Genomic DNA, 18,524 nt, shown 5'->3' with positions numbered 1-18,524 from the left:
TGGGAAAGGAATACAAGATATCTGAGGTTAATCTGAAGTCCTCCACCTCTGTCAGCACGTCTGGTATGCAGGTTTTCTTATCAGAGGGCTCCTCTTCCTGGGCAGCAGCAGGCGCCATTACTACCTCACCTCAGCGTGGAACAAGAAGCAGTCTTAACTCTTAAGATGCCAGACAGCTCAAGCCCTTAAGTTCTGCACCTGCTTTTACCTTCTGCGGCTGCGTTCACACGTTGCGCTTTTTTCGCATTTTCACAGCGATTTTTCGCTGCAAAAACGCTAAGAAAGCGCATCCCATACATCGGATTCCGCATTGCTGTGCTAATGCTGCGGATTTTACCGCTGCGGAATCGCATCGCGGTAAAATCCGCAGCATGCTCAATCTTTTTGTGGAATCGTGGCGATTCCGCACCCATAGGAATGCATTGATCCGCTTACTTTCCGCATGTGGCTATGCCCACCATGCGCAAAGTAAGCGGATCATGTGCAGATGGTACCCAGGGCCTGAAGGAGAGGAGACTGTCCTCCAGGCCCTGGGTACCATAATCCTGTAAAAAATAGAATAAAAATAAAAAATAGTGATATACTCACTCTCTGGCGGCCCCCGGAGTCCTTCCCACCTTTCACCACGCTCCTGGCATCTTCCGGTCCCAGTAATGCTTTGCGCGAATGACCGCGATGACGTCGCGCTCTCGCGAGCGTGACGTCATCTCGGGTCCTTCGTGCAAAGCATTAATGGGACCGGAAGATGCCGGTAGCGCTACAGAGCAGATCAGGGGCCTTCGGAAGGTGAGAATGACCATATTTTTTATTTTTTTTATTATTTTAATATCCTACCTATCACATTCCAAGCGATGCTAATCGCTTGGAATGCGCAAGCGGAAAACGCTTGTTTTCCGCAGGAAGACGCATGCGAATTCGCATGCGTTTTACCCGCGGCGGGAGTGCGGAAATGTAGCGGACATTTCCGCAGCATTTCTGCAACGTGTGCACATAGCCTTAATGTCGGCCTCACAAGAAAATGGCTCCACAAGTTTCCCTGTACTCTCAGCAGTGCTCGCTTCACGGGGACTTTACACTCAGCCACAGCTGATTCTGATATTGGGAACGCCATCACTGATTTCTTTGTCTTTTTTCGGCCTTGCTAACTATGTTACTATCAGTTGCTAGGTTCTTTAGAAGGGCATAGATCTGGGGATTTATTGTGACGGACTATAGGCTGAACTGGATGGACAAATGTCTTTTTTCGTCCTTGCCAACTATGTTACTATAATTTGAAACAACATATTGCATCTATTCCTACTAAACAAGATAGGAAGTCATAGATACAGAGGATGGAGGCCACATAGAAAACTGAAATACATTCCCTCACTTCTGGCCTATCACAGGTTGCTGACAAGGTACAGAGATTAGAGGATGTATGTTGTGGGATAGTATGACATCAAGTTGTGGGCAATCATAATGCTCATAAACAATCACTGGATCTTCACAGCTAGCAAATATGCAGTCTGTTTATATGGTTGATTACCAAGAAAAACAATTGCATCCAAGATATCCGGATAAGGGGAAGACCTGAAAGCATCAATACCATTATATAATTATGCCAACACTCCGGACATTATTCAAAAATATCCTTGGTGATCCTATTGTTAAGAATCTGGAGATTGATAGAGCGCACTGTACACTACCCTCATGGCCCAGATCCTGAGCTTCCAAGGGACATTGTCACACACATTTTTTTCAATGTAAAAGAGGCCATTATGAGGAAAGCAAGGGAGTTGTGCCCCATTGATTTCATTGTTCCCTTTATTGCTATCTAAAATTCTATCCTTATATACTGACCCTAAAGCGAGAGATAGGGTAAACAACCTTCTAGGTCACACATTTTCTATTAAAAATGGGACTGGACCTAGGGTGTCTCTTAGGCTGGTTTCACATTTGCGTTTTTTAGCGCTGGAAAAAAACGCTAACCTGCGCATGCGTTTTTTCCCCTATATTTAACATGGGTGCGCATACCTGCGCGCTTGTAAGCGCATGTATGCGATTTTCATGCGCTGCGTTTTTTTGGGGTGTGCGATTGGATTTTCCAGACGCATCATGTTGCATTTTTTGGCCCAGCAAAAAAGCGCATGCGCACATATGCGCACGTTTTGCGCTAAAAATGGCCATTATAGCCTATGGATGCGCATATGTGCGCACTGGCATGCTCATGTAAGCGTTTTTTTGCATATGCGTTTTTTTTTTTTTAACCATGGAATTTAGGGGTTTGAGTTAGAGTTAGGGTTAGTTAAGGGGGTTTAGGGTTAGGGTTAGGGTCAGGGTCAGGGTTAGGGTTGGGTTTTGGGTCAGGGTTAGGGTTTAGTATGGTTTGGTTAAGGGTTAGGGTCAGGGTTAGGGTCAGGATTAGGGTTAAGTATGGTTTGGTTAAGGGTTAGGGTCAGGGTTAGGGTTAGGGTTAGGGTCAGGGTTAGGGTTAGGGTTAGGGTCAGGGTTAGGGTTAGTAAAGTCATGGTTTGGGTAGTGTGAGGGGCCACCTAAAAATGTTGGAAAAAAACGCAAACGCGGTAAAAATGCGCTAAAAACGCATACAAACGCATAAAAACGCTGCGTTTTTTTCATGCATGCTCATAAAAATGCTTGAAAAAAACGCAGCAGTTGTATGCTTATGTATGCGTTTTTTCAATGCGTTTTTTTGCGGGAAAAACGCGCTGCAAAAAAAAGCAAGTGTGAAACTAGCCTTAGCACCTCACCTATACACATTGATGATGGAACATTTAGTGGTAGCATTATGTAAAAATTCAGCTACTAGTGGAGTTACTATAGGTTCACATCACTATAAACTAGCTCATTTCACAGATGACTTGTTCCTCTATGTTTTAAACCCAATGATCTAATTTTCCTCCATAAAAAAGGAATTGGAAGAATTCGGCCATGTAAGCACTTTCAAAGTCAACTATTCTAAAACAGAAGCTATGAACATAACTTTTAACGCTAAACTGACACAACTGGTTTCTAACTGTCCCTTTAAATGGTGAACTGATGCAATTACCTGCGTACACATATTCCAGGGAATGTGAATGATCTATATCATTTAAATTACCGTATTTTTCGGATTATAAGATGCAATTTTTTCCCCAAAATTTTTGGGGAAAATGGGGGTGCATCTTATAGTGCGGATATACCTTACCGGTCACGGTGGAGCAGGGTCCCAGGGTTGCTGCAGGCCGCAGGCTGGGATGAGGGGGTAGCACCAAACAGAAAAACAATATTCTAAATCAAAAATTGTATAAGAACTCCTAATGACATAAAAAATGTCTTAGTAAGTGGAAATTTTACCACAGTACAGAGAGGATTTTTATAAACATATTAAATTTTATTGCACATATATTATAAAGATATACTAGGTGTTTATGATGAGGTAGATAAAAAATAGCAGCTAAAAAATAATGGCATAGTAAACAGATGAAAATTATAGTGCCAGACAGAAAAAAGCATCTCAGGGCTAGAGTCCACAGTCAGGCCAGGATGATATTAGCAACAGCTCCAAGCCTAATCATAGTGGGCTGAAATATCGAACACGAAAAAACCCCCATACAGTTTAAAAGATAGTCGGTTTCTATCATAAAGTATCATCTCAGCATGCTCAACGTACTCAAATTGTATAATAATACAACCCAACTTGTGAATTGGGTTGAATTTAATAACCGCTATATCTATTCCAACATCGGCCCTATATTGTGCTCCCTGAGCATGCTGAGATAATAGTGCTTAGGCCGGTTTCACATTTGCGCTTCAGGGTGCAGCGACGGCCTGCGCACGGCCGCCACTAAGCCCCGCCCCCCTGCCGCGCCTCCGACGGTAGCTCCGCCTCCGTGAGGACACAGGCCGTGTGCAGTATGCGTTTGGCGGCGCCTGCGTCCTTTTGACGGTGCGCCGAGCGCAACCAAATTGCAACAGGTTGCGTTTGGCGCTGGTCGGCGCACCGTCAAAAGGACGCAGGCGCCGCAAAAACGCATACTGCGCATGGCCTGCGTCCTCAGTGATAAAGATAGGGGACGCATGACGCATGCTGCGTCATGCGCCCGGAGGCGGAGCTACCGGCGGAGGGGCGGGGCTTAGCGGCGGCCGTGCGCAGGCAGTCGCTGCGTCCTGAAGCGCAAATGTGAAACCGGCCTTAGTTAAAAAACTTCATCTTATGCTATCAAGCCTAATATTGTCTGGTATAAAGGACTATCTATTTATGTCCGATTTCTTAGCCTTGTTTTTGACATATATAGTCATTTTGACTAGGTATAATTGAACAGCTCTTTACCTGACTATGGGCTCTAATCTCTGAACTACCTGAGCATGCTAGGACTATACTGTTCGGCTGGACAAGACATTACCCTATTATAAGTTGTATTATTATACAATTTGAGTACGTTGAGCATGCTGAGATAATACTTTATGATAAAAACCGACTATTTATCTTTTAATTTGTATGGGGTTTTTTTCGTGTTCGATATTTCAGCCCACTATGATCAGGCTTGGAGCTTTTGCTAATATCATCCTGGTCTGACTGTAGACTCTAGCCCTGAGATGCTATTTTTCTGTCTGGCACTATAATTTTCATCTGTTTACTATACCATTATTTTTAGCTGCTGTTTTTTATCTACCTCATCATAAACACCTTGTATATCTTTATAATATATGTGCAATAAAATTGAATATGTTTATAAAAATCCTCTCTGTACTGTGGTAATATTTCCACTTACTAAGACATTTTTTATGTCATTAGGAGTTCTTATACAATTCTTGATTTAGAATATTGTTTTTCTGGTTGGTGCTAGCCTTTGGCCTGAGGGGATTATCCGGCTGGCCGCGGAATTGATTTTAGGTTGATAATATGGGTTGAGGGGGTTTTCAGATGTGCAGCGCGCCGCTGCGGGTGTTCGGTGCCGATATTTTGTGAAAGGCAAGAGCCCCCGCAGTTGTATGGTTTCCTATGCGGTGGACTCTGTGAAAATGGCTGCCGGGGGAGGTGCATGCGCAGATGGAAATGTCGGCACCAAGATCTTGGGAGATGAGATCTCAGTGGTGAAATCTCATCTCCCGAGATCCTGGTGCCGAGATCTCCATCTACACATGCGCCACCCCCAGCAGCCATTTTCCCGGAGTTTACCGCGTAGGAAACCATGCAACTGCGGGAGCTCTGGCTTTTCACAAAATGTCGGCTGAGCCCCCGCAGCACGGAACACCCGCAGTGGCACGCTGCATATCCGAACAGCCCCTCATCCCAGCATTGAGAATGTTGAAGCCTAGGATACGTTTTTAAATATTGTGTTGTCCCAAGAACAAAAGTGGTACTAGTCTTCCCAATTTAAAAAATTACCATCAGTCTGCGATTCTTATGAGATCAGTGGACTGGTTCAGGTCTGTGGAACATAAGGAGTGGGTGAAACTGGAAGGGGACCTCTCTCCCTGGACACTCACATCTTTACCTTGGATCGACAAAATACATGTACAAGCTAAACGATTACCAATACTCACTCAACACTTTTTGGAAATGTGGGAACAAGTCTAAAGGTACTGTCACACTTAGCGATGTACCAGCGATCCCGACCAGCGATATGACGCGGTCAGGATCGCTGGTACATCGCTAAGTGGTCGCTAGTGAGCTGCCACATAGGCAGATCTCACTAGCGACATCGCTGGGGAAGGGGATCGCTACTTACCTGTCACACCAGGCGATCCTGCGTCCTCCCGCCCGGCTCCACGCGTCGCTCGTCTTCACAGCAGGAAGCGCCGCAGGAAGCTGACGACGAGAAACAGTCCTGAACGTTCTCGCGCGATCAGCGATTACCAGCGGGGGAGCCGGTCGTAGGTAAGTATCACACACAGAGATATCGCTAGCAATATTGCTATAACGTCACAAGTTATAGCGATATTGCTAGCGATATCTCTTAGTGTGACATGCCCTTAAATCTCATCATCTATACCTATTAACATCTATTAACGCCCTTATTTGACAACCCAGATTTCCCTCTGCTTCAGGTGCGGACTCATTTATAATTTGGGACAGATCCACTGGGGTTAGATTGAGACAGGTTCTCATGGGCTCTTTTCCTTCCTTAACACAACTTGTCCACATACTGTAGGGTCTATCCTGGCTGGCATATTTCCAGCTCAGATCATTTATAAAATCTCACATCTCTGACTAGTATCAGGGATGAACTCACTCCCTTTGAAACCTTAACAAGGTTGTCCACTACTTTTACATTGATAGGTCATCAATGTCTGATCGGCCGGGGTCCGATACCCCCGATGATCAGCTGTTATCGATGGAGGCCGGAGGTACTTACTTGCAGAGTCAGCCGTCTACTTGTAGTGGCTGCCGCAGGGTACTGCACATCCGCCTCCTGTACAAATTAATATGAAACATGTGCAGTAACAAGCCCCAGACACTGTAATAACCTGCAGGAACGCGGGATGCAGTCATGCATGTGGAGGCAGAGCAAGGGTTAAACAGGTTTATTTACAGGGGGGATGTACTCCACGCAGGGAGTGAGGGATTGTAGGGTGACGGCGAGGAATGGAGCAGATCTGGAAGGTTGACAGGGTAGGTGAGGGACGAACGAGAGTTCAGTAATAAAGAGGTTAAACTTATCGGACTCTAGTCTTCTGTTGTGTGGAAGTACAGGGTTCCAATGGTGGCACCGGCAACAGCGGCGCATGCAGTCTCTGACAGGCGGGAATCCAAGGGTGGTACCGACAACAGCAGCACATGCAGTCTCTCAAGTCTCTGTCCAAGATGAAGAAACGGCCTCCGGGGAAAACAACAGGATGCTGGGCGGTGAGAGGGGGGTCCTGCTCTCACCACTCTTAGTCACAAGTCCACACTCAGAACGTGTCACCGCAGGGACAGTGCCGCTCTCCTCGGTCAGTCCAGCTACTACTCTCAGGGGCACAGATCTGTCACTGCGTACGCCAGGCCTGCACGCATTAGCTACTGTCTCAGGCTTGTCAAGGAAGTCTCCTCCGGTCATGGAGGCTGGCGCGTCCACGTCTACCCAGAGGGCGCTCACCGTGTACTGTCAGTCTGTCTCAGTCCTCAGCAGGAGGTCTCTTTTGAGTATTTGGTCACTCTTGGGCAAAGCAGCTGTCTCACTGTCTCCTAGTGTACGGCACCTGGCTTAGCTCCGCTCTGCTGGCACAGCTCCGAACACTCCGCTCGGCTGGCACAGCTCCGCACACTCTGCTCTGCTGGCACAGCTCCTATTCCGGACAACAGCAGCACGGCCTGTCACAAGGCCAGTACTCTCTGGAGGAGGAAGCAGAGCGTGCTCTTCTCTGCGCACTGCACTTACTTGGCGCCAACTCCTGCTGCAGTGCGCACTTTTCCTCCTTATATCCCTGTGTCAGAATGCTCTCCCTAGGCTCTCCCCACCCCCTCTTGTCAGCAGGAAACTCCATCTCTCCTCTCCTTTCCTCCTGCAGCAGGGGAAGGTCTGCCTCCCTCAGGCTTCCCGACAGAAACAGAGGATGCAGCCCTTTCAGTTCTGGACCAGGTATGCAGGTACCCACGGTCCGGTCCACCTCCTTACACCACTATAAGTAGATAGCCAACTCCGCAAGTAAGTACTTCCATCCGGCGATCGCAGTCACCACCGATAGCAGCTGCTTGGCTAGGGTGCCTGCCTCCGGCTGATCAGACAATGATGACCTATCTTAAGGATAGGCCATAAATGTAAAAGTAGTGAACAACCTCTTTAATTACTCAAGTAAGTACTAAACTTTTATCTTGTATATGCAAAGCAACACAAAGGGATACCTGTAATGACCCTGTACCCAGTGGCGTATCTAGGGGGGGGGCAGCCGGGGCAGTTGCCCCGGGCGCAGCCAGCAGGGGGGCGCAGTCGGGCCGCCTAATGCAGCGGTCCGCAGTGTCCTCCCTGGCGGCTGCGTTCTGCCGCCCCCCGCCTGAGAGTCGGCGGTTCTCTGTGTCAGCTGTCAAGCTAACAGCCGGCGCAGAGAAGGAGGCCGTGCCGGCTCCCAGGGAGCAATTGTACTGGCGTCTATACAGACGCCTGTACAATTGAAGCTCTGACCGCAGGGCCAGAGCGACATCAGCAGCGTGATCATGTCATGTGATCACGCTGCTGACGTCACTCTCCGGCGCCCAAAGCAAACGCTGGTGGTAAGTGTGCTCCACTGTGGAGCTGAAGAACCACCGAAGATGGGAGATGGGGGGGGATTTGTAGAGGGGATGGCGGTTAATGTGTGGGGGTATTTAGAGTGGGGATGGGGGTTAATGAGTGGGGATGCCATGGGGTTAATGTGTGGGGGTATTTAGAGTGGGGATGGGGGTTAATGAGTGGGGATGCCATGGGGTTAATGTGTGGGGGGATTTGGAGTGGAGATGGGAGTTATTTAATGTGATGGGGGTTAATGAGTGGGGATTGGGTTAATGTGTGCGGGGGTTAATGAATGGGGATTGGGTTAATGTGTGCGGGGGTTAATGAGTGGGGATTGGGTTAATGTGTGTGGGGGTTAATGAATGGGGATGGGGGTTAATGTGTGGGGGTATTTGGAGTGCAGATGGTTATTTAATGTGTGGGGGGATTTGGAGTGGTGATGGGGTTAATGAGTGGGGATTGGGTTAATGTGTGCAGGGGTTAATGAATGGGGATGGGGGTTAATGTATGGGGGCGTTAATGAGTGGGGTTGGGGTTAATGTGTGGGGGTATTTGGAGTGCTGATGGGGGTTAATGAGTGGGGATTGGGTTAATGTGTGGGGGGATTTGGAATGGGGATGGGGGTACTTAATGTGTGTGGGGGATTGGGGATGGGGGAATTTAATGTGTGGGGAGATTTGAGGACACAAAATAAAGAGTATGTATGAGGAAACAGTATGGGGGATTGGTGCAGACAGTATGGGGAGCGAATGGGTTAATGTAAGTGGACACAGTATGGGGAGTCGGGGATATGTGTGAGCAGACAGTATAGAGAGTGAGGGGGTAAATATATGAGGAGACAGTATGGTGAACAGGTGGGATGCTAGAGGGGACAGTATGAGGAGGGAGGGGAATAGTGTGAGGTGACAGTATATTGCAGATATTTTTATTTAGGAGCATTATAATGACACTTCTATCTTTAAGGGCGTCGTGTGGAGATTTGCTGCAGAAGACCGGAGAAGATGGAAGTCTACAGAGACGAGATGTGGATGAGAAAACTCATCATGGGGTCTAGAAGAAAAGGAGACTGACTGCAGAGACGACGTCATCTATAAGGTACCTGGATGTAAATATTATTTGTGCTACTGACTAATTCTCATGTTTTTATTTGTTAGGAACATTAAAGCGGTTGTCCAGGTTTGTACGGAGTCTGCAGTCATTCTATGTGACTGCAGACTTCTGAATTCTCACAGTGCTCACTGCACGCTGTTAGGATTCTCTCATGCCGGTAATTTACATACATACGGTCACAAGCTGACTAGACATGTGTGGCCTCACTCAATGAAAGTGAATGGAGCGAGGCCGGGCACGTCTAGTCGGAATGTGGCCAGAAGTATATAAATCACATACTTGTGCTGACATGACTGTACATCGGCAAGGGAGAATCCTAAATGTGTGCAGTGCATTCGTTGTGAGAATTCAGAAGCCGCAATGTCAGGATTCAGTGCTGCAGGTTCCAGTAGTCATCACATGGACACTTCACTCATGTGCGATTTTCATACTTGACAACGAGCTTCTCTTCCTGCTTCTCTCAGTTTTTTACTGAACATTGAGAGCATTAGGAGGAGCAGCTCGTGGGTACATGGCTAAGTGTGCAAGTCGCATATGTACTTGGGGGGGAGGGGGCGCCGAACCGAATTCTTGCCCCGGGTGCCAGAGAGCCTAGATACGCCTCTGCCTGTACCGTTTACTAGGGCTTGGGAAAGGGAATTGGGTAGTCAAATTTAAAAGGAGGATTGGCAAAAAGCAACTATACTCTCCCACAAATTACCTATTACTTGCCGTGCTCTGGAAAAAAAAATTAAGATTTTATCTAGATTGCAAGAATTCTATAAAAAAAATGATTGGAATGCCATAAAATTTTTGCACAACTTGTATTTGCACAGAGATGTGATGACTTTTGTGATTTTTATTCCATTCTTGGCTAGCGCCATCAGCATTTTGAAAAAGCTTTGCCATGATGTGACGTGGCCGAGCGCAGTTTTAAAAAAAATCATCATAATTTAAGCAACAAAATTAATTTAAAAATAAAAAAAAAATGAATTCCAATCACTGACTAGAATACATTTCTTGTATGGGTATGGCAACCTAAATATTACTGATACCTAATATTTGCAATTCAGGGACTCTCTCGTCTGCATTCATATTTTTTCACTGGTTATATTGGGACATCAATGTTGATGAACTGCCTAGCATAACTCTATGGATCTAAGCCTGGTTGTATTTATTCACATGCATATTTGAGGCATTATAATATGTTTTATTATGCTGGTGGGGGGACTATGGTTTTAATTGCCTTTTCATTTTAGAGCTTTACTGTGTCTTTAAAATATAATTTTTGCATTTATAGGTGTGCACTTATTTCTATATTGCTTTCTCTCTTTTGTGTTATACATTTCTTGCCATTGTGCAAAGGCAGCTGAAAAATTTTTCAAATTCATTAAGAAACATGCAGTTCTTAACTCCTTCCCGACATATGCCATATAGGCACCGCAGAAGTGGAATTCCTGCAGTGCACTTCGGAAAAGAAGGACACCGCTGAGCAGAGGCCAGATGGAGTCCAGAGTAACCCTGCTGCCTCATTATAGTGAATTTATCCATCGGGGGTTTCATCGGAATCACGTCACTCAGAGATTTAGATGGAAACACCGATATAAGTGCTCAGAGTAGAGTGCCGGGTAAACTTGATCCGAAATATCATGTAAAATGTTCCCAACAAAAGCTTCATCTCAATCCACAAAAAGCAAGTCCCTGCTCAGCTTTCTCATCTGTTAATGGAAATATAGGGGGCTACTAAGTTACTGGTAGCGCAAAGTCTCTGAAAAAGCGCTATAGCTTCTCATCCACCAAAAGAAATTCAGCAAGTTCTGCACTCCCAAATCCAAATGCCTCCTGAGCCCCAGTGTGCCTAAACTACATTTGGCGTTCACATGTTTGGCATTTCTGTAGCAATAACAGCCCACCTAATTTACAAATGTATGTCTCCAGAAGCAGGAGCTGGTCAACACAACGTTCTGGGCACCACAACGTACTAGTGACGGCAACGTACTGGGCACTACAATGGCATTTAGCAATGTTCCCTCAGCAACATCCACTGAAGCTTGTTTCTGGAAAACACCCATGCTGTCAAAATAGTCACTATGTAAGGAGGTGACAGGGACCCTCCTATGCTTTTCCCCTCGTTGGTCTACTAATTGTGTGCGGTTCCCTAATGTTCATTAATGTGAATGTATTTGATGTGTGTCATGTACGGTAATGTAAATGTACTATGTGTTGTGCAAAGGATTAGGGCTAGGATAGGATTTAAGGTAGTACAGAACAATAGTGAGGCTAGAATAAAGGGGGGCATAACAGAGACAGGGAATAGGAGTGTTAGTTTAGAAACAGTGGTCTAAGGGGTAAGGTTTCTCCTTCTCCAGAAAATATAGATTCTGATTTGGCTGTTATCCTAAGTCATATTACAAGACTCGTTAAAGGGTTGATTGTGACTTGTAGGATCGCTACTACCAATAGGTGGCGCTGTAGAGTAAAAGTCCTCTTTCTTTCTGAAGAGGCAATTTGCATATTATTTTCCCAGAGGAGCAATGCACGGCAAATAAGCCTCCTTACCTTGACAAGCCAGAGCTGGCATGTCACTCTCCACAAGGAGAAACCTTACCCCTTAGACCTCAGTCCAGAGCCTCTCACCTAGCCAAATCAGATCTCATATTTTGCACTGATGAGAGCCAATAGCTCAAAACACCATGTCTGCAAATTGAGATTCTGATTTGGCAGTTATCCTAAGTCATATTACAAGACTCGTTAAAGGGTTGATTGTGACTTGTAGGATTGCTACTACCAATAGGTAGCGCTGTAGAGTAAAAGTCCTCTTTCTTTCTGAAGAGGCAATTTGCAGTTTAGAAACAGGCAGCATAAGGGTTTTCTAGAGGGAAAGATTAGAGTATTGTGGTGGGAGAGGATTGGGAATATAGGACAAACACTTCCTGGTTAGTCAGCAGAGCCCGGGAAGCCTTGCCCAGGGCAAGGAGTAAGGAGCAGCAGTGAGAGAGACAGTCTGCCAGCCGTGGGGATAAAGCTGCTGCGGCAGAAAGGAGCCTCAGGCTGAGAGTTGTGTAGTCGGTCACCAGCAAAGATAGGACCATTCCAAGAAGTATCTGGGGTCTGTGACCAGGGCAGATGAAGCTGAAATGGCAAACCTGGCACCTTTTCCTATTGAAGCCAGACCAGGGGATGGTAGGAAGCTGGTGGGACTGAAGACACGGATAGGACAGGAATTGTCCAGAAGCGAGGCAGGAATTGCCAGGAGAGAGATAAAGTTATCCGAAAGAATAGAGGCTGCCCGGAATGCAGGGAAAGCTAGAGAGATGCTCCTCTGCGTACACTGTGCTGCATGTGTGATGAATATCCTACTGCTCAGTAAAGTTAAACTGTTGGAAAGGAGTAGTGTCTCTGAAATGAAGCTCAGGAATGTGGAGCCGGAGTGACAGATGCCAAGGGGACTCTGATAGTATCCATGGGTGCACTGCTGCTCATGTTGCACATGCAACAGAAGGGACATTGTATTTTATCTGTGGGGCGCCAGCGTGTGGGAACCGTACAGCCCATTGCCACGACTACCACCCTGGCCGCCTTACAATTACACCTGTAGATAAATTCCCAAAGGGGTATAATTTCCAAAATGTGGTCGTTTGAAAGGGGGATTCTGCTCATCTTGCACTTAGGGGCTGTGTATAGCGAGTCCACAAACTATTCTGGTAAATTCTGCGATCCAGGAGGAAAATAGTGTTCTGTCCCTCCTGAGTCTCGTCTTATGGTTAAGCAGTAATGTACAGCCACATATGGGGTATTGCTACATTCAGCAGAAATTGTGGGACAAATTTTGTTGCCATTTTTACCCATTTCTGAGTGTGAAAATGAGAAATCATGGGCTAAAACAATATTTGGTGGTAAAAATGTAATTTTTTGTTCTTCACTGTCCAATGGTATAAAATTCTGCAACACACCTGTGGTATATGATCACTGCACCCCTATATGAATTAATTGAGAGGTGTAGTTTGTAAAATGGGGGGTTCTACTGTTCTGGCACATCCTGGGCTCTACCAACATGGCACCCTTAAAGGAAATCTGTCACCCTTTGTTTCGACTATGAGCTGCCGCCACTGACATCAGGGGCTTATCTACAGCATTTTGTAATGCTATAGATAAGCCCCCGATGTAACCTGAAAGATAAGAAAAAAGAGTTAGATTACACTTACCCCGGCGATTGGTCCATTCTGATGGGTGTCGCCGTCCAGCACCTCCCATCTTCATACGATGCTGTCCTCTTCTTTCCTCTCCATTGCGGCTCCTGCGCAGGCGCACTGCTCTGCCCTGTTGAGGGTCCGGTGCCTGCGCCGGAGTCACCACAGGAAGGAAAGAAGAGGACGTCACCGTTAGCAGATGGGAGGCACCAGACCGCAACACCCATCGGACCAAGACCAGACCGCCCCCGGTGAGTATAATCTAACTATTTTTTCTTATCTTTTAGGTTACATCGGGGGCTTATCTACAGCATTCTGTAATGCTGTAGAAAAGCCCCCGATGTCAGTGGCGGCAGCTCATAGTCGAAAAAAAGGGTGACAGATTCCCTTTAAACCAGTCCAACAAAACCTGAACTCTAATATGGCACTTCTTCCCTTCTGAGCTTTGTACTATGCCCCAAAAGTAGTTTTCAACCACATATGGCATATCAATGTAATCAGGAGAAATTGCACAACAAATTTTGGGTCCAGTTTCTCTTGTTACCCTTGTGGAAATTAAAAAATTGGGGCTAAAAAAAAATTTGTGGGAAAAATGTTTTTTTTTTTAAATTTTCACAGCTTTACGTTATAAACTTCTGTGAAGCACCTGGGGGTTCAGGGTACTCACCACACATCTAGATAAATTCCTTGAGGGGTCTAGTTTCCAAAATAGGGTCTTTACATACTCGACATGGCGTCCTCTAATGATTCCAGCAAACTTTGCATTCAAAAAGCCAAATGGCGCTCCTTCCCTTCCGAACCCTGCTCTACGTCCAAACAGTAATTTTCCTCCACATATGAGGTTTTGGGTACTTAGGAGAACTTGCCCAACAAATTGTATGGTGCAATTTCGCCTGTTATCCTTGTGAAAATGCAAAATTTGGGGCTACAAAACATTTGTGTGTGAAAAAAGCAATATTTTTATTTTCACGGCTCAATGTTATAAACTTCTGTGAAGCACCTGGTGGTTCAAGGTGCTCACGACACTTCTAGATAAATATCCTGAGGGATTTAGTTTCCAAAATAGTGTCACTTGTGAGCTGTTTCCACTATTTAGGCACATCAGGGGCTCTCTAAACATGACATGGCATTCACTAATTATTCCAGAAATGTATTTTACATTCAAAAAGTCAGATTGGTGCTCCTTCCCTTCCAAGCTCTGCCATGCACCAAAACAGTAGTTTTCACCCATATATGGTGTATTGGCGTACTGAGAAGAAATTGAACAACAAATTTTGGAGTACATTTTTTCCTCTTCCCATTGCAAAGATAAAAACATTTGGATCTAATATAAAATTTTGTAAAAAAAATGTTAAATGTTCATTTTTTTTCCTTCCAGAGTCCATTAATTCATGTGAAGGATCTTAATAAACTTCTTGAATGTGGTTTTGAACACCTTGAGAGATGCTGTTTTTAGAATGGTGTCACTTTTGGGAATTTTCTATCATATAGGCTCCTCAAACTCTCTTCAAATGTGATGTGGTCCCTAAAAAAATGGTTTTATAAATTTTGTTGATAAAATTAGAAAATCGCTGTCAACTTTTAACTTTTCTAAGAAAAATTAATGATGTTTCAAAAATTGTGCTGATGTAAAGTAGACAAAGGGGAAAATGTTAATTATTAACTATTTTGTGTGACATAACTCTCTGATTTAAGGGCATAAAAATGAAAAGTTTGAAAATTGCAAAATTTTAGCCACGTTTCTGATATTTTCACAAATAAAAGCTAGTCATATCAAGCAAATTTTACCACTCTCATGAAGTAAAATATGTCATGAGAAAACAGTCTCAGAATTAGTGGCATCTATTGAAGCGCTCCAAAGTTATTACCACATAAAGTGACACTGGTCAGAATTGTAAAATTTGACCTGGTCAGGAAGGTGAAAACAGGCTTCGGGTTGAAGGGGTTAATGAATTTGGCACACCTTATTACAGCGCATGTTCAAGAAGACTGGAGTACAAGATGGCAGTATTAATTATGAATGAATCGGAGCCGTAGTGTTAACATTATTATTGTATTTTTTTATGTTTTCTATATTTGCGCACTATTTTGAGGGAGTTACACAATACAAATCTTATAAGGGGTTGTCTCAAAATTCTATGTGGTTACTTTTTAACGACCCACAAATTTTTTATGCTCTCACTTTTTCTTTCCCTTGTTCCAAGAGCCATAACTGTTTTATTTTTCCATTCATATAGCCTTTTAAGGGCTTGGGTTTTTTGGGATTTTTTTTGTGCAACTAGTTGTAGTTTTGAATGACACCATTCATTTTACCATATAATGTATTGAAAAGCAGGAAAAAAAATTCAAAATGTAACAAAACTGTGAAGAAAAAAAATGAACAATCCCACAATTGTTTTTTGGGTGGTTTGTTTTTACAGTGGTCATTGTATGGTAAGAATGACGTAGCAATAAAATCCTCAGGTCTCTACAATTATGGTGATACAAAATTTACCCATTTATTTTTTGGTATGGTGGTGAAAAAAAATTCTGAAATTTGTAAAACTAAAACTGTATTTGTTTGCCATTTTCTGAGACCTGTATCTTTTCTACTTTTTCCATTCATTGAGTTGGTTGAAGGCTTGTTTTTTTGTGCTCTGAGCTGACATTTTTATTGATACAATTTTGGGGTACAGAAGATGTTTTGAATGTTTTGTAGCTTTTTTTTTTCATTTTGGGAAGTGTGATGATCAAAAAGTGGCAATTTTTTTATTTTCAGCGTTTAACATATGGTGCGATTAATGTTATATTTTGATAGATTGGAATTTTTTGGATACGGTGATACCAAATATGTTTAATTTTTAATTTTTTAATAGGGCAAAAGAGGGCGAGACAAATTTTTATATTTTGTATTTATTTTTTTTTAAATTGAGTGTGTTTTGAACCTACGATTGTTTGATCACTTATACAGTATTATGCATGGTATTGCAAAATATAGTCATCTTGGTTCTCCTGTAGAGCTCAGCCTGTAAGCTAAACTTCACAGGACCACCAATATGGCAGTTACAGGGGTCTTTTAGTAGGTAAGTATGCAAAACAGCTGAACTCTACCTACTATGAATCAGGTTTAGAAAGAGAAAAGACTTGAGGCAAAGCCTTTAAGAAGATAAGATAGCTCTTATTATAGTTTTTACCTGCATGGCCCACCATTGTCTGGGATGACATGACTGTCTTTGTTGCTTTCTACAGCTGAGTTCTCTGTAGACTCCTGTAAAGATTGAACACAAATTACATATTCACTTGTCTTATTGATTATTTTACAGAATCGTTTAATGGAAACATACTGTAAGAAATGTAATGTTTTGTGACAACCCCAATTCAATACTTACTAGACGCGATGACCCAAATTGATCAATGTATTTTCACCAATTTTTAGCGCATGTTTCTTAACCATAATGTGCAATCTGCAATGGGACACGTTTAGGCCACGCTCACATGTTCAGTATTTGGTCAGTATTCTACCTCCGTATTTAGAAGCCAAAACCAGGAGTGGAACTTCGCCTGCCTCCGGTTTGTGATTCCCTGGCCCCTTCGCCCGCTTCCGGTTTGTGATTCCCTGGCCCCTCCGCCTGCCTCCGCTCTGCGATTCCCCAGCTCCTCTGCCTGCAGGTCATTCACAGTCAAGATACAGGCGGATGGACCGGGAAATCACAGACAGGAAGGAGCAGACCCAGTGTACAGTCCGGCCCATGTGCACTGACATCTAATTAGCAGAAAACTTCAAATGGTAATTACAGGAGAACCAGAAAGCTGATTTCTTCACGAAAGGAATTAATTTATTCAATATAAGGCCGGAGACACAGTAGCGATTTTAAAATCAGTCCGATTTTGTTCCTGATCGGACATCCGATCACTGTCTCATCCTTGTTATCTGCACCTCAAAAACATTTCTAGAATTCGACTTTTTCTTACTTTCAACTCTGCAAAAACTCTTACTGTTTCTCTTATTCATTCTTGTCTGGACTATTGTAACTCTCTACTAATCGGTCTCCCTCTTACCAAACTCTCCCCTCTCCAGTCTGTTTTGAATGCTGCAGCCAGGATCATATTCCTCACCAATCGTTATACCGATGCCTCTACCTTGTGCCAGTCATTACACTGGTTACCCATCCACTCCAGAATCCTGTACAAACTTATTACCCTCACCCACAAAGCACTCCATGGCTCAGCACCACTGTACATCTCCTCTCTCGTCTCAGTCTACCACCCTACCCGTGCCTTCCGTTCTGCTAATGACCTGAGGTTAATATCCTCAATAATCAGAATCTCTCACTCCCATCTCCAAGACTTTTCACATGCTGCGCGAATTCTTTGGAATGCACTACCCAGGTAAATACGATTAATCCCCAATTCCCACAGTTTTAAGCGTGCCCTAAATACGCATTTGTTCAGATTGGCCTACCGCCTCAATGCATTAACCTAACTGTCCCTGTGTGACCCATTCAAAATTTTTACCATAACCAGGCTCCTCGCATCATGTTCTCACATGCTTCATGCATTTAATAGCCCTCTGTGCATGTACTGTTACATAATTAGGCCGATAACCGGTTCATGCAGTATTACATGAACACCCGATTCTTACACTATCGCTGGTCCAAACAATGAAAACAATGGTTACCAGCCACCTTTCGTGTCTCCCCTTTTTCCTCATAGATTGTAAGCTTGCGAGCAGGGCCCTCATTCCTCTTGGTATCTGTTTTGATTTGTGTTTGTTATGCTGTAATGTCTTTTGTCTGTACAAGTCCTCTCCATAATGTAAAGTACTGCGGAATATGTTGGCGCTATAGAAATAAAATTATTATTATTACTATATTGCATAAAAAACACATACCCACCCAGAATAAAGTCCTTTAAATGAAATAATGACACAGACTCCTTTAATCATTCTTAATTAAACTATACTCACATCATCGCCCATTCTAGTGAAACCATTTTCCCCTCTAAGAGAATTAAAATAATAAATAACAATATTTCTCACCTGTCTGCTGAGAAGACCCGTCATGGGACAAATGGATTATCATCTTCTCAGTGGACA

General features: G+C 44.1%; 1 protein-coding gene across 1 annotated transcript in view; it reads right to left on the bottom strand.

Moving 5' to 3' along the window:
- Positions 1–18,524, bottom strand: part of LOC141095295 (autoimmune regulator-like) — a 134,048-nt gene that overhangs the window by 27,917 nt on the left and 87,607 nt on the right. The window contains 1 exon segment of the mRNA XM_073581235.1: positions 16,624–16,697. Within this exon segment, the coding sequence (XP_073437336.1) occupies positions 16,624–16,697 (74 nt within the window).

This window comes from Dendrobates tinctorius, unplaced genomic scaffold, assembly GCF_039654945.1.
Source record: "Dendrobates tinctorius isolate UK_male_01 unplaced genomic scaffold, ASM3965494v1 ptg000069l, whole genome shotgun sequence".
NCBI classification, from domain to species: Eukaryota; Metazoa; Chordata; class Amphibia; order Anura; family Dendrobatidae; genus Dendrobates; species Dendrobates tinctorius.
This window is presented reverse-complemented; position numbering and strand designations above follow the sequence as displayed.